The following is a 13,884-nucleotide window of genomic DNA, read 5'->3' on the forward strand; positions in this document are numbered from 1 at the left end:
CAATATTCAATGCCTTTGATCAGGTCTTGGAAGTAGAACCGAGCCTGGTCTTCAGTAAGAGGTTTAAGGTTTGGGACTTCCATCACAGGCCTGCAAAGACAAGATTCAGGTTGGCCTAAAAACAAGGCCTTTGTCAAGTCTGTGACGACAAGTAAGTCAAAACCAGGCAGTTGTAAAGTGGGAGGCAGTAAATTTCCATTCAAGAGAGCAGCACAACCTTTATCCATGCAAAAAGCAGCTCCAAGTAAGGAAAGCATGGCTGAGTCAAAAGCTTTATAGTACCAGATGGATCCTCAGTGGTCCGCAGTGTCATCTGACACCTGCTAAGATGGCAGCTGCAATACTATTTTCTGGATAGAGCTGGCATTGAAGAACAACAGAGAGCAAGCTACCAGTTCTCTCTGCTCCAGCAAGCCACCATAATGGTGCAGATCGCTATCCCATTTCCAGACCCTCCACCATTTCCAGCAGTGGAGGCTGGTGGCTCCAATGTCAGAGGGAACAGGGTCCTAGATAAAATTCCTTTAAAGATCAGGTTTGAAAGATCAAATTTGAAACTGGAGTGGATTCACTGCTCCAATGACATTGCCACCACCAGCCTCCACCGTTTTCAAGGGCCTTAGGACTTCCAAGATGTAGAATCTGCAATAATTTTAATAATAATAATTTGTTTTATTTATATACCGCTATTCCAAAGATCATAGCGGTGAACAGCAAGTAAGCTAATTAGCAAGTAAGCTAATTTGCCCCCAACAGTCTGGGTACTCATTTTAGCGACCTTGGAAGGATGCAAGCCTGAGTTGAGCTTGGGCCCTTTTGCTGGTCTTGAACTCGCAACCTTGTGGTTTTGAGTGAATGGCTGCAGTACAGGTATTTAACCACTGCGCCACCAGGGCAATGACAGGTTGGAGAACATGAGACCAAGACCTGAAGCAGTCTCAGAAGCTGAAGGTTCAGCTCTGAGTCTGCTTTAGATCAACCTTTCCTAATATAGTGCCCTCAAGCCACTGTGGTCTAACTACTTAGATGGTGGCCACTATGATTCGATTGGCTGGGGATGATGGGAGTTGCAGTCCAAACATACCTGAACAAACCCCCCCCCATAGGTTGATCAAGACTCTACTACCCTTGGGGCAAGTGACTGTCTTTTTATTTGCCTGTTTTGTGATATGTGCATTAACAGCTTTGTATAAATTAATATTAAGAACAACAAGCTTACCCTTTTTTCACAAGTTCAAACACTGAAACACAATAGAAAGAGGTAACTGTAAGGAGAAAAACTAGAACATGAAAAATCTGTCCTCTGTTTAAACAATGAACCTACTAGATAGGCTTCGTGCAACAGAAATAAGTTCCACACATGCAAGTTGCTTATCTCCTTTCAAGTACTTTGCCTAACTAGTTACTTTCTGGTTTGTGGTAAATTACATCTGCGGTACCTTGAAAACCAACCATGGTTTGCACCTGTCCTGCAAATCGAAGTGTCAGCCTGGTTCATAAGGCAAATGCTGCCTAGTTTTTCACTGTGAATATAATGGCGTATTACTTTGGCTGACTGGAAACCAGAGAGTAGCTAACTACACAATATATATACAGAAAGCAGAGAGCAGTCTAAATCTTGACTGCATGATGCCCAACACAGGGCCTTTTAATATCTCAGGTAGAACAGCAGATGGCACCTGTGCCCTGTCTAGGTCAAGGTATATAGCAGAAGCGTCCAACAGCAAAAGAGGCCAGAGGCCAATTTCTTCTCCAAGCCCACTGCAGTCTGCACTCCTACACACAGCAAGCCTGAATAGCTCTGTTCTCCTCTGTAGTCCCTTTCAAATGCCATTACTTCCGGTCACCATTTTGAGAGAGACGGCAGAAGAAAACAGAGATATTTGGGATGAGAACTGAGGTTCTGGGGTGCTTGTGTAGATGAGGATATATTTGTATGTCTTCACACATTTGTGGAATCTCCTGCATGGTTTTGGAGCAAAAGTGGCCCAAAATCTTGCCCTTTTAAAAAAACTGGGGGATTGTTGGGGGGCTTCGAGGGCCAAAAAAGCAGGGCTAGGGGATCCATATGTGGCCCACAGCCTACATTTTACCCACCTTTGGTATCTAAAGCCAGTCAAGCTACTTTAGTGCATAACACAAAAAACAGAGCTTGGGAAACATTGCCTTTTTTTTTTAAGTACAGCTCTCAGAATCCCCAGCTAGCCTGTGTGAGTTAAAGGATTCTGGGAGATGTAGTCCAAAAGCATCACTATTTCCAAGCTCTTACCTGTACATTCTTACCTTGTACATACCTTACCTTGCTATGGAAGCAAGGAAATAACAGTGGGACCGGAGATCAAGTCACTTTGCAAGGACCTGCCAGCAAGTAAGTGGCAGAATGAAGTTGGGGGAAAGCTAAACACTGACAGCTGATAGTCCACCTCCTCTCGAATAACAGTTGGCTAAGAATGTGGCAGCAGGGACTGAATCCAGAAGGACAGTCACACAACTGTATTATGCTTTTTAAAAATTATATAGGGCTTTGGACTGGGTGGAAAACAACTTGGAAACAAACACCAGATGGTGCACTGAGGGAGAAAACATGGAAGCACCATCCATGATCTATTTTTGTCTCTCTCCCATCTGGAACTGGTCACTTGTGCAGCCTGGATGCCTCAAAGCTTGGACCACAGGCATGCACCAGCAATTCCTAAATTAAACTCTATGCAAGGCTTCCAGAAGAAAGCAAGATAGGGAACTTGCAGTGAGAAACAAATGTGCCTTTTACAGCCTAAAATCATCAGAATGACCATGGGTATGTCTGCATTAGGCTATTATATCCCTTTAGCCGCCATAGTTTAAGAGTGTGGAACCCTAGGATTTGTGGCTTCAAGAAATACTGAGAATTATCTACAGAGAACTAGAGTGCTGTAGTTCTGCAGAGTATGCTAAAGGATTCCAAGCAGCTCATGAAACTACAAATCCCTGGATCCTGTTGGAAAGAACCATGGCAACTAAATTGGTATCAAACTACTAAATTTTTTCCACATAGAGACACTCCATGTCTTGAAAATCTTCCCCCTAACACATTTTGTAAACTTTGCACACCAGTGCAACACATATCTTGATATACATCTATGGCTACCCCAAATTCACTGCCTATCATCACCTTTCTGGCTGTGAACCAACTGAACAAACTTTGGAGTTAGCTAGTCATTTCAGATAACTGTTTTATGGCTTCAGAGCCCTCGAGGCTACTGGCACTGCCCAGCACAGACCAGAAGGGACACAACAACAGATTCTGGACAGTAAAAAGGAAGGAAATGGTCTTCATACAGTCTATTGCTAAACTGTGATTTTCACTGCCACAGGAATTAGCCATGGCTGCCCATTTGTATGGCTTTAAAAGGAGGTCTCACCTCAAGTTTCATGAGATAGCCTCTCGCAAAATTAGCAAACTTCCCCAAGATTTCACATCTTATGGGAACCTCGAAATCCAGGAAAATCTTAAAATAGCAGGTCAGAAGTCATCAAGAGATTAGGAATTTGCTGCTATGAGAAGAAGATAGAGCGCTCACAAACCCATGGGGTGGTACATAAGGTGCAGCATTTTTGCTACATAACAAGTGCTCAAGGGTCTATCTGTTTGAAGCATGGCTGGTGTCTTCTCTTCACATTCACACTGATTCATACAGGATTTGGGAGGTCCCAAACTGCACCAATATGGAAAAGGATTTTCAGACCCTAAATAAGGGGAAACCTATATACCTGGGAAGCCTACTAGTTGGCCACAGTGGGAACAGGATGCTGGATTAGACAGGGCTCTGGTCTGATCCAGCATGACTTCTCTTTTATTCTTAGCATGGCAAAATGGATGAGAAGAGGGGTTGCTTACCCATGTACAGATGGTCTTCGCTGGGATCATCTAGCACCTGTCAATGCAGTAGGATGGGGGGCAGGAAAAGAAAGCACAGATGATTCGATAGACCACATTCATCTAGATTCAACGCCTGGATGGACAGTGATGGGAACTATAGTTCCAAAATAACCCGAGGGTCATAGAGTCCCAGCCCTGCTCTGAAAAGGATTCACTGTATTTCAAAAGAACAGAAGCCCCACTACAGGTATAGATGCAATGGCAGTAGCTACAGTGGGTCCTTGGTATCTGCTGTGGTTTGGTTCCAGGACCTCGTGTGAATACAAAAATCCATGGATGCTCAAATCCCATTGTATACAATGGCATAGTAAAATGGTGCCCCTTATTTAAAAAAAAATGGTAAAGTCAACATTTGCTTTTTGGAATTTTTGAAAAAATATTTTCAAGCCATAGATGGTGAAATCCATGGGTGCAGAATCTGTCGATATGGAGGGCCGACCGTATATCCATTGTGCTCTAAGACAAAATTTGCTTCAATATCAGGGGACAAGACAGTGTTAACAGAGGCATCGGCCATATCAACAGCACCCAGTTGAGGGTGCTCTAGGGCCTTGCCCAACAGCCTCATCACTTTTAAGTAGCATGAAGGGATTAAGCAAATGTTGTAAATGAGATCAAACATTTCATATCAAAATAAAATTAAAACGAGGTTACTTTTCACTTCCCATTGAGATTATCTACATGAACACCATAAGCTTCCCATACCCATATTTTTCCAGTGATCCGCTTAAGTCTTCCACGGGTTTGAAACCCAGTGTTTAAGAAAAACAATTCTGGAAGCCCCCCCCCCCCAAAAAAAAAATTGTAATATTTTAAAGCCACGGATGGTTGAATCCATGAATGCAGAATTCATAGATATGGAGGGCCGGCTGTATATTCAAGACATCAAAAACTGGCCTCACCTCCACCAGCTTCACGACATTTGGGTGATCGAGTTTCTTCAAGATGGCAATCTCTTGGTAGACCTGTTCAATGGGTCCTTTGGGTTGGCAGAAGCCTTCCAAGGGGGGCTTGGCACCACGAGGGGGTGGACGGCCTGTTTAAGATAACACAGGTTGGCGGGAGGGGGTTGTGTGTTGAGTATGTGTGGTTGCAAAGTTGTTTGAAACTCCCTTCTAGCAGGGTTAGACTGGTCCCCTCTTTGCTATCTTTCCTGTAGGCAGGTGAAGCCTTTTGTGTTTCAAAAGAACTTTCAGAACTAGTGGTGCATGGAGAAAGGGCCCTTAAAGTATATTGTCTATATATATATATATTCATTTTTCTTTTTTGATGGGATTGCTTCTAATTTGTCATCAGTTTAAATACATTTTAAACTTTTGTATAAGGCTTTTTTTTTTGGCTATGTTTGTTTTAACCTTTGTAAGCATAGAATCCAACGGCTGGGGAAAATTCGGAATTTAATAAATAAAATTAATAGTAATGGTATCAATTCAGACCCCCCACACACACACACACACACACATACACACACACTTCTCACTTACGTGGGAACCCTGCTTGTCTCATCAGTTTCTTTTTGGAAAGTACCTTCATTGCCTGCAAGACAAATGGGCACAAAAGTAACTATACATGCTCAGGAAACAGTCAGAGAAATCTCAAACCTAAGCCAGGCGAGCACCCCACTTGCTGAAGGTGTCCCCTCTTGCTGAGCTCTATGTGTGGCCTTTTCCGTTCCTGTCAGCACAACCTGCTCCCCCATACGTTGGCTCGCGGACTATTACTCACATAGTAGGTGTTATCGTTTTCGTTGTATGCCAGCTTCACAACTCCATAGGAGCCCTACAGAAACGGTAGACAGGAAAAAGCCACTAAATGTTGTAAGGTAAGGGAGAATCACCCAGAACATCACTAATGGCAGCAGTAGCAACTTTTTTAAAAAGAAGGGGCATAACTTTGATCAGAAGCAAAGAGGACAAAGCTAAGGCACCACAGGAACAAAGAGTTCAGGTCTGGAAGACTGGCTTTCCCAATCTTCGGAGCACCCTGTAGAGGCGACTAGCAGAAAAGATAGGGGACATATGCAGGGTAAGTAAAAAAAATGTTTTTAAAATCACTCCTGGATTCTTTTAGTTCTCTCTCGGATCCACACCAGGTTTTACCCTGTCATTCTGGGATCATGGGAGGGTGCAAGATGTCAGTTTACTAGGAATGCTTTTGGGATTGCCCCACAAAGGTCCAGAAAAGCACTGTGCCACAAGGGATTCTCCAGGTGGCCTTATAGTAAGAGTGGGAAAAATGTGGTCCATAGGTGACTCCTCAGAACTATTTTAAGCCTCCTATGGGATTAGGGGGGCAATTTTGCCACCCCAAGAAATTCTTAGCCCAGAAGAAGATTTTTTTTTACTTGAAACAAAAAATTACTATTTTTCAAAACAAGAAGTCAATCATTTTCAAAATGGAAAGTCAGCCTTTTTTGAAACTGGCCTCTAGCTGACTGGGACTCCCAAAAACATGGAGATTATGCTGGGGCAGACCTTCAATGTCCAATGGAGGGGCAAGTGCAGTTCTACAACCCCTGCCAGTTGTCCACCCCACTTTATTCCTATCCCTGGGTGTCACAACAGGGCACACACATCAGTCCTCCTAATGTCACAACTTGGGGATCCCCGACCAAGTGAAGTCATTTCTAGATGTAGTGTAGGCAACCCAAACCAGAACAAACAAACAAGCTTCATTTATATACCGCTTCATACCGCCTAAGTAGTGTCTAACAGGTTTACAACTGTAAGCTAATTTGCCCCCAACAATCTGGGTACTCATTTTAGCGACCTCCTTGGAAGGATGCAAGTCTGAATCGAGCTTGAGCCCTTTTGCTGGTCTTGAACTCGCAACCTTATTTATGGTTTTGAGTGAGTGGCTCCAGTACAGGCATTTAACCACTGTGCCACCAGGGCTGGACCTGCATTGCTAGTTGCTCCTCTTTCAACACCCTTCCCTCAAGGCATGCATTTATAAATCCAATTTCCAGTCCAAATACTTATGCACCAAGTTCACAATGCCTTTTAAAAAAAACCCATGAATCACCTTTCCAATTTCATCTTTTAACGTGTATTGATTGAGCTGCACGCAGTCCTAGAAGAGAGGACAAAGCCAGAAACAAAAGGATTCATTAGGAGACGCTGGAAGCATAATGGATACCATTAATTTAGACAGCATTTAGAAAAGTTCCTATTCTGGAGTACAACGCCCATAATCCCCTCCCCCTCCCACAGCCAGCATGGTCATGGTCCATATTGGCTGGGGGGTTCTGAGAAGTCGGGATCCTGCCAAAGTAACTTCCCCCCATCTCTGTTTGGGGGTATAGTTCACACCCTCTCCTTCCAGTTAAAATAAGACAAGTATTCTTCTTTAAAAGCATCTCAGACTAACAGTATGAATGGCCATGTTGGCTGGGAATGATAGAAGGTGCAATCCAATATATCTGGAGGACTTGTGGTGAGGAAGGCTGGCCTAAATCATATTGTTACTCGTTCTGAATCCTACAGACAGGGAGAGGGATATGTACAAACAAGGTATAAAAGTATTTAATGTTGAATTATTACAATATTTTAAGACACCCTTCCCCTGGGATTCACTAGGAAACTGCTGCAGAGGAAGAAAATATTGATTAAGTTCTTATGTGATTGATTGCTTATTAATCAGCTTGATTACCCCCATCAGCCAGTAGGTTCAAGCATGCCCAAGAGAGATGGCAACCCATTCCCAGCTTGCCTACTGCACAACGCAAAACTATCATCCACTGAACTGCAATATGGCATTAGAGGCACACTTTAGAGACACAACGTAACGTAGAGGTGGTCAAGTGCATGGGAGCCAGGGCCCAAATTCCCACCCCAGGTCCCTCTCACAGGCCGCACCTCACCACTGCAACCTCCCAGATACCTGTTTTCTTCTGCAGTCCCTCTCAAAAAGGCAGAAGGAAGTGACACGTCATACCCCGTTGCCATTTTGAGAAGGATGGCAGAGGAAAACGAGTATTTGGAGGGAAAGGATTCTCAGTTGGAGGTGGTATATTTTTGCATATTTTCACATGTTTCAGGGTGTTCATTGTGTTGTTTTGGGGTAAAATTTGCCCTCAAATCACTCGTTTTTTAAAATGTTCTCGGATGTTTAAAAATGTTTTTTTTAAAATGCTCCTAGATTTTGAAACTCCCTCCTTAAAGAAAATAAGATGGCTCTGTCTTTTTTGCCTTTTTGGCACTAAATGATGACTTTTCTATGCCAGTGAGGCTTTAACATTTGATTGTTGACAAGTGATGGGCTTTTTATAGTGCTGCACACCTTAGGGTCCCCATAAGTCGGAAATGCTTTGAAGGCATACAAAAACAGCGACAAACCGTTTTTAATCTTTGTTTTAAAGTAATATTTTAAATGCTTTTATTTCTGCAGTTACTTGAATGCTGGTTTAACCTCACCTTTTTATGTTTTAACTCTGTTTTTATTGTAAATTTTTTGTCTTGTGTATGCTACCTTGTCTGGGAAAACAGCAGATATAAATGAAGTGATGGACAGACACATTTCAGACTGTCAAATTCACATGCCAATGTCTTCTCCAGATTTTACATATTCCCAGTTGTAGATTTTATTACAGACACCATTTGCCAACAATCTGGCACACTATATTCTAAAACACAGGATGAGCATCTGCAGTTACAAACAGAGTGAAATTTTAATAGGGGGAGGCCGTGGTGACAGGGAATAGAGATAATCCCAGAATATGGCGCCAAATGCACCCTTTTGCTGCCTTGAATCTCTTCTCTGCGAGAACTAAAGTTTTGGAAATGGGGACAAAATTCTGACAGGATGGTGGCGTCATGTCGGCTAAAGCTGGTCAGGTAATACCTCTTGACTCGCTACAATGCTGTGGGTAACTGTGCAAGGCTAGGGGGCCACATTAAAAAAAAACATGGGTACCTTGGAGTGCCACACCACTGGGCCTTCTTCCCCTTGCAAAAATAAAATCTAAAAAAATTACATGTATTTTGTCCACAAACACCCTTGGAGGACAGGGTGAACATTTATACTATGATTTGGCTATTTTAGGCCCAGGAGAGGCCTTTTCTAAAAAGAGGTGTGCAGAAGTCACTTCCTATTTCAAAAATGCCTCTCCTGGGCCTCAACTGGCCCCCAGAAGATATTTTGGGCTAAAAGACTGACCCAAGGGGCCTCCAAACATGATGGAAATGCCCTCTACCCCCTCCCCCTGAGGGCATTTGATGAGCATTCTGGAGCAAATAATAATGACTATAGAGCTAGAAAAACAGCCCTGGGGACGATATGCAGCCCAAGGGCCAAGCTTTGCCCACCCTTGCCCTACGAGGACTGCCCTTGCCTCTCTTTATTTGTGTCTACTCCCACCCTAAACCTAACTAAAAATGGGTCCGATTGAGAGTGAAAGAGTACTTGAAAAGAACTGTACCCTATCTGCCCCCACAGTAATAACTGGGTAGCTGAAGGCTCTCTTGCCACCTCCCCAACCTCAATGTTTTCCTTGCCTCCTCACTCAACTTTCCCATCTACTGAGTAAAATATGTAGAGAGTTGATGCCAGCAGCCAAGCTGCATTAGCATAAGTGCATCTTGCCTTCTAATGCATAATTGAGAAAGAGCGGTGCTGGATGCCTCTGTGCCACCCACCTCTCTGGTTTTAATCAGCTGCAGTTGTCATAGATCCCGAGATGCCATATATGGTTCTCTAAAGAATGTCTCCTTTTCTTCACTGGTCTTATTCTCCTTCCCACGGCTCCCCAAATCCCCTACTAACCCAGCATATATCCCTTTCCCGACAGCAGCAACAAAGCAAAGGGTTACACAAACAGTGGTTCAAATTGGCAAAAGTGAATGCAGGGGTTTGGAATGGGCAGAAGCCTTCAAAATGCCAGCAGCCCCTCTAAGAGGGCCACCTAAAACTGGGGAAAGCCACCAAACAATCAAAGGAGTCCCAGGGTTGTTTTTCTAAGCACACGTGCTTTTCCTTTAGATTGTGTTACATAACTAGAGAATGTCCCAAGGTACTACGCCATGTAGGATAGAAATTTTAACACACAGTGACTTTCTTCAAAACACACTGGAGTTAATTGGTTGCCTCTAAAGTGCCCTGCAATATATGACAGTACTGTTCCCTCAACAGTCAGCAGGGGATGCCATTAACATGTGCTATAAAGCAGTGCTTCTCAAGCTTTTTGATGTGACAGCCCAGTAATTTCCCCCCACAACGTGCCAAGGAGTGGTACCATCTTGTGTGTATCTATGTGTTTCCAAGTTGTCTGCCTACTTTTGGCAGCCCCATGAATTTCATACAGTTTTCTCAGGCAAGGAAGGTGGTTTTGCCCACTCTTTCCTCTGAAATATTGCCTACAGCACCTGGTATTTGTTGATGGTCTCCTATTCAAGTACATAGCAGGGCTGACCCTGCTTAGCTTCCAAGTTCAGAAAGGATTTGCTACCTTTAGGCCATGTAATAAAATGTGATACCCTACGTATATGTTGTGTCCATGTACCTTCATGTCACCAGTTGACTTATGGCAACCCCACAAATTTCATAGGGGTTTTTAGGCAAGGAATACCTTGTGCCCTCCAATTATCATATTAGCCTATCTTCCTAGTAACTTGCTGTAGACTGGCAGCCAATGGCTCCTGGACTGCCACCAGTCCATAGACCACCACTGCTACAAGGAACAGAAGTACCCAGAGGCCTGCAAAAGGCCAGGGCAAGAGGCAACAGCCACAGGATATTTTGGACAACTCATAGCCCTCCAGATAATGGAATCCTGTCCTAGTCAATACAGCTAAGGATGAGGAAATGTGCCATATGCAGTCCATCGTCTATCTGAAAAGCCACAAATCACCCATCCTTGCCTAGAATAACTGGGCAATATTTCCAAAAGAGCGTAACCATTGTCAGACCCGCATACACATGCATCTGTTGTTTCTCTTACCTGCAAACCTGTAATGGAAACTCTGTGAGATTCTATGGTTGGCCTCCGGGGCAAGCGCGGTGATGAATGGGGAGATGTAACAGGAGAGTATGGGAGAGAAGGATAGATGTAACGTCCATTGACACTCGCATTACTCCCAGGTGACTGGACTGACTGGGACCTTTCCTGGAGAGAGAGTTTGCGACTAGAGAGGTTAAGTTTGACACGGGGTTCCCTCGCATCTGTTGAAGGAGTCCCCAGAGGGTCTCCAAGAAAACTCTTTTCTTCCAGTTCTCTGGAATCCAGGGCCATTGGCTGTCTCTCACATGGCTCCATGGGTTCCTCATCCTCCAGCTCACCCTGCTGAGGACTACAAGCCGGATTGTACTCTGTGACCACCACAAAGGAATCCATCTCCTCAGAGCGATGAATGGTCAGCAGTGAAAGGCCAAGCAGGACGTTGGGAAGCTCCTGACTCTTGCAGAATGGTACATCGCGGAAAACAAGTGTCTCGGTGGCAGAGCTGTCAGAGACGCATGTTGTCATGATGTGCTTGCCAGCTTCGTTCCAGTGGTGTGGCAATCAATTCCAGCAGATGCTTGAGCAGAAAAACAGACGTAAAACCGTCAATGGGATAGCAAGTTTTGAGGCTCTCCTGTACCAGTGTTTCTCGAGCCCTTGGTCTTCCAGGGGTTTTGGACTTCAGCTCCCAGAAATCCCAGCCAGCATGGGACAGCCATTCTGGAAGTTAAAGTCCTGAACAGCTGGAAGCCAAAACTTTAGGATCAGTGCTCTACATGACACGCTTTTCCATACTGTCCAAAATTCAGTCTAATATGCACAATACACTCAAGCTAGAAATGTTATTCTGGTCGACTACAGCTATTAGGAATTTGAGGGGTTGAAATCCCAAAAATCAGGAGAACCAAATTTGAGAACCCCTGTCCTATATGACAAGCTTTTCCCATTGTCCAGAATTCTGACTAATCCACGCAATTAAACGGAGCTGGAAAAGTTACTTTGCAGACTACAAACTCCAGAATCCCCAACCAGAACAGACAGTGGCCCTGTGAGCTAGGGGATTGTGGGAGTTGTAATCCTTCAAAGCCACCTTTTCTAAGGCCTGCAATTAATTCAGGCTCAAGGGGCTCACATTCTTTTGCAACCCCAGAGATAACACCTCCCAACAGCACCCCAGTATCTGTTATTCCAAGGTAGACTGTCTCTGAGCATGGAAACTCAAATTCTATGGTTAATAGCTTTTGCACAGCCACCATGCATTTGATGACTCTTTGCCCGCCTTCCTTTATATTTTTAAAATATCTCCACACTGAACTCACCAATTAATCAATCATTTGCTAGAATGAAACATCATATCTGATTTGTAGATAGATCTGTAAAAACACAACAAAATAAATAACTAACCATTTTCTGCCCTTTCATGGCATCCCAGACCTGCTCCCTGAAGCAGCTGCTTTCATCTGCCTAAAAGTAGGGCCAGCCTGAAAATAAAAACACATACAAAAAAAAATCCAGCATAAATAGGAAAGACAATCACATGCTATTATTATCTTTTCCTTTCCATTCCGGGTTATTTTCTTAACACTTTGGAAGAGGAATCATCCAAATTAAGTAGACTCATCTAAAATTAAAAATTGTGTTAAAGTTATGCCTCTAGCCTAGCAACTATGAATCAGTATAACAGAAGCTACACACCACATATATTTTTTAAAGCATTAAAAATGGAATGAGTGGGTGGATGGTGGCAAATACCTTTGCCTTAAAATTATATCGTTGCTTTTTCAGACACCAAATGACACATATAAAATACATCTCCAGCCAGGGTCCTGTTTGGTTTCCTGCACATGTGTTCAGTTCCCTACAAAAGTAGTGGAACATTTCTTAGCCAGTGCAGAACTGAAGATACAACAGCTATCCCTCACCTCATAAAAAGTTACACTGCCGATATATATATATATATCAGAAACAGCTCTCTTTATGTATGTGTCCTTAAGGAAGGTGTGTTCTTTCCAGGGAAGTCTTTCTTTGTTAAATATAAGGGAAATGCATGCTATCCTCTTCACATTCCTACACATATGCCAATAAAATAATTTCCACGTAAAACGTAAATGGGTTTGAATATAGTTTTTTGTGGGTTTTTCGGGCTATGTGGCCACATTCTAGAAGAGTTTATTCCTGATGTTTCGCCAGCATCTGTGGCTGGCATCTTCAGTTTGAGTCTAACTTTAAATGTTTGAATATAACTTTAAACCAAACGTGTCAAATCAGGGAATATTATTTAGACAGTTTTCCAGTTCTACTTTTTCCAGAAAACCCACATCATTGACTGTGCCCTCCAAGGTCTGGGTGGCAGGCATAACTGGCTATATATTGGGTTGTGCAAACTGGCCAAAGCTTGGGGAGCACTGGTGGACACAAATGAAGAAACAAACCTGTAGGGGTTTGCCGGTGACAGATGTGTCCCAGCCAAGTTCACCCTTCTAAAGGAGAAGGCTGAGTAGCCAAACGCAGTGGGCTTCATCCCTGGCGATCCCATCATTCAGCATGTCAGGGCCAGCGGGCATTGCCACTGCTCAAGACAAGATCATAGTCGTATCCTGTGCCCAACAGTTAAAACTTCTCTAGTCATCTAGGATCACATATACCACATTTCAGAACTTGGACGTTTTCCTCCTTTGAATTAAAATAGACCAAATACCCCAGCAGCCATGTTGGCCTGAAAATTTTGGAAGCTGAATCCCCCAATCCAAAAACAACAAACCTATCTAAGGTCTGTCAAATTCTAAATTTCTGAGGTGTCCATTTCACTGCACCCATTTTGAGGAGGACTGCATAAAGATGTTCTGTTTTCTGACAACAATAGCAACTTGGAGTGCCTTCAGTTCTGGAGAAAGGATCTACAGTATTTCAATTTTGTGGATGATGTAGCAATAGCTGCACCGTTTTGAATACCTTGTATTGCCATACCAAGATCCCAGGATTGTTTATCATCAAGGAGAAAATGTTGGCCCAGACACATATCAAAATA

General features: G+C 43.4%; 1 protein-coding gene across 8 annotated transcripts in view; it reads right to left on the reverse strand.

The window, feature by feature from the left end:
• Positions 1-13,884, reverse strand: part of LOC149290034 (calcium/calmodulin-dependent protein kinase kinase 2-like) — a 40,550-nt gene that overhangs the window by 11,706 nt on the left and 14,960 nt on the right. For all 8 annotated transcript variants that reach the window (XM_089489973.1, XM_089489979.1, XM_089489977.1 and 5 more), the window contains exons 2-10: positions 12,261-12,337; positions 10,857-11,433; positions 6,944-6,991; positions 5,645-5,698; positions 5,404-5,455; positions 4,822-4,955; positions 3,878-3,914; positions 1,220-1,241; positions 2-90 (exon numbers count right to left, since the gene is read on the reverse strand). In XM_089489973.1, the coding sequence (XP_089346099.1) occupies positions 2-90; positions 1,220-1,241; positions 3,878-3,914; positions 4,822-4,955; positions 5,404-5,455; positions 5,645-5,698; positions 6,944-6,991; positions 10,857-11,381 (961 nt within the window). In that variant the 5' untranslated portion in view covers positions 11,382-11,433; positions 12,261-12,337. The remainder of the gene's footprint in view (position 1; positions 91-1,219; positions 1,242-3,877; positions 3,915-4,821; positions 4,956-5,403; positions 5,456-5,644; positions 5,699-6,943; positions 6,992-10,856; positions 11,434-12,260; positions 12,338-13,884) is intronic.

Source organism: Sceloporus occidentalis, unplaced genomic scaffold (assembly GCF_023333645.1).
Source record: "Sceloporus occidentalis isolate IW3139 unplaced genomic scaffold, rSceOcc1.0.p SCAF_41, whole genome shotgun sequence".
Taxonomy (NCBI): domain Eukaryota; kingdom Metazoa; phylum Chordata; class Lepidosauria; order Squamata; family Phrynosomatidae; genus Sceloporus; species Sceloporus occidentalis.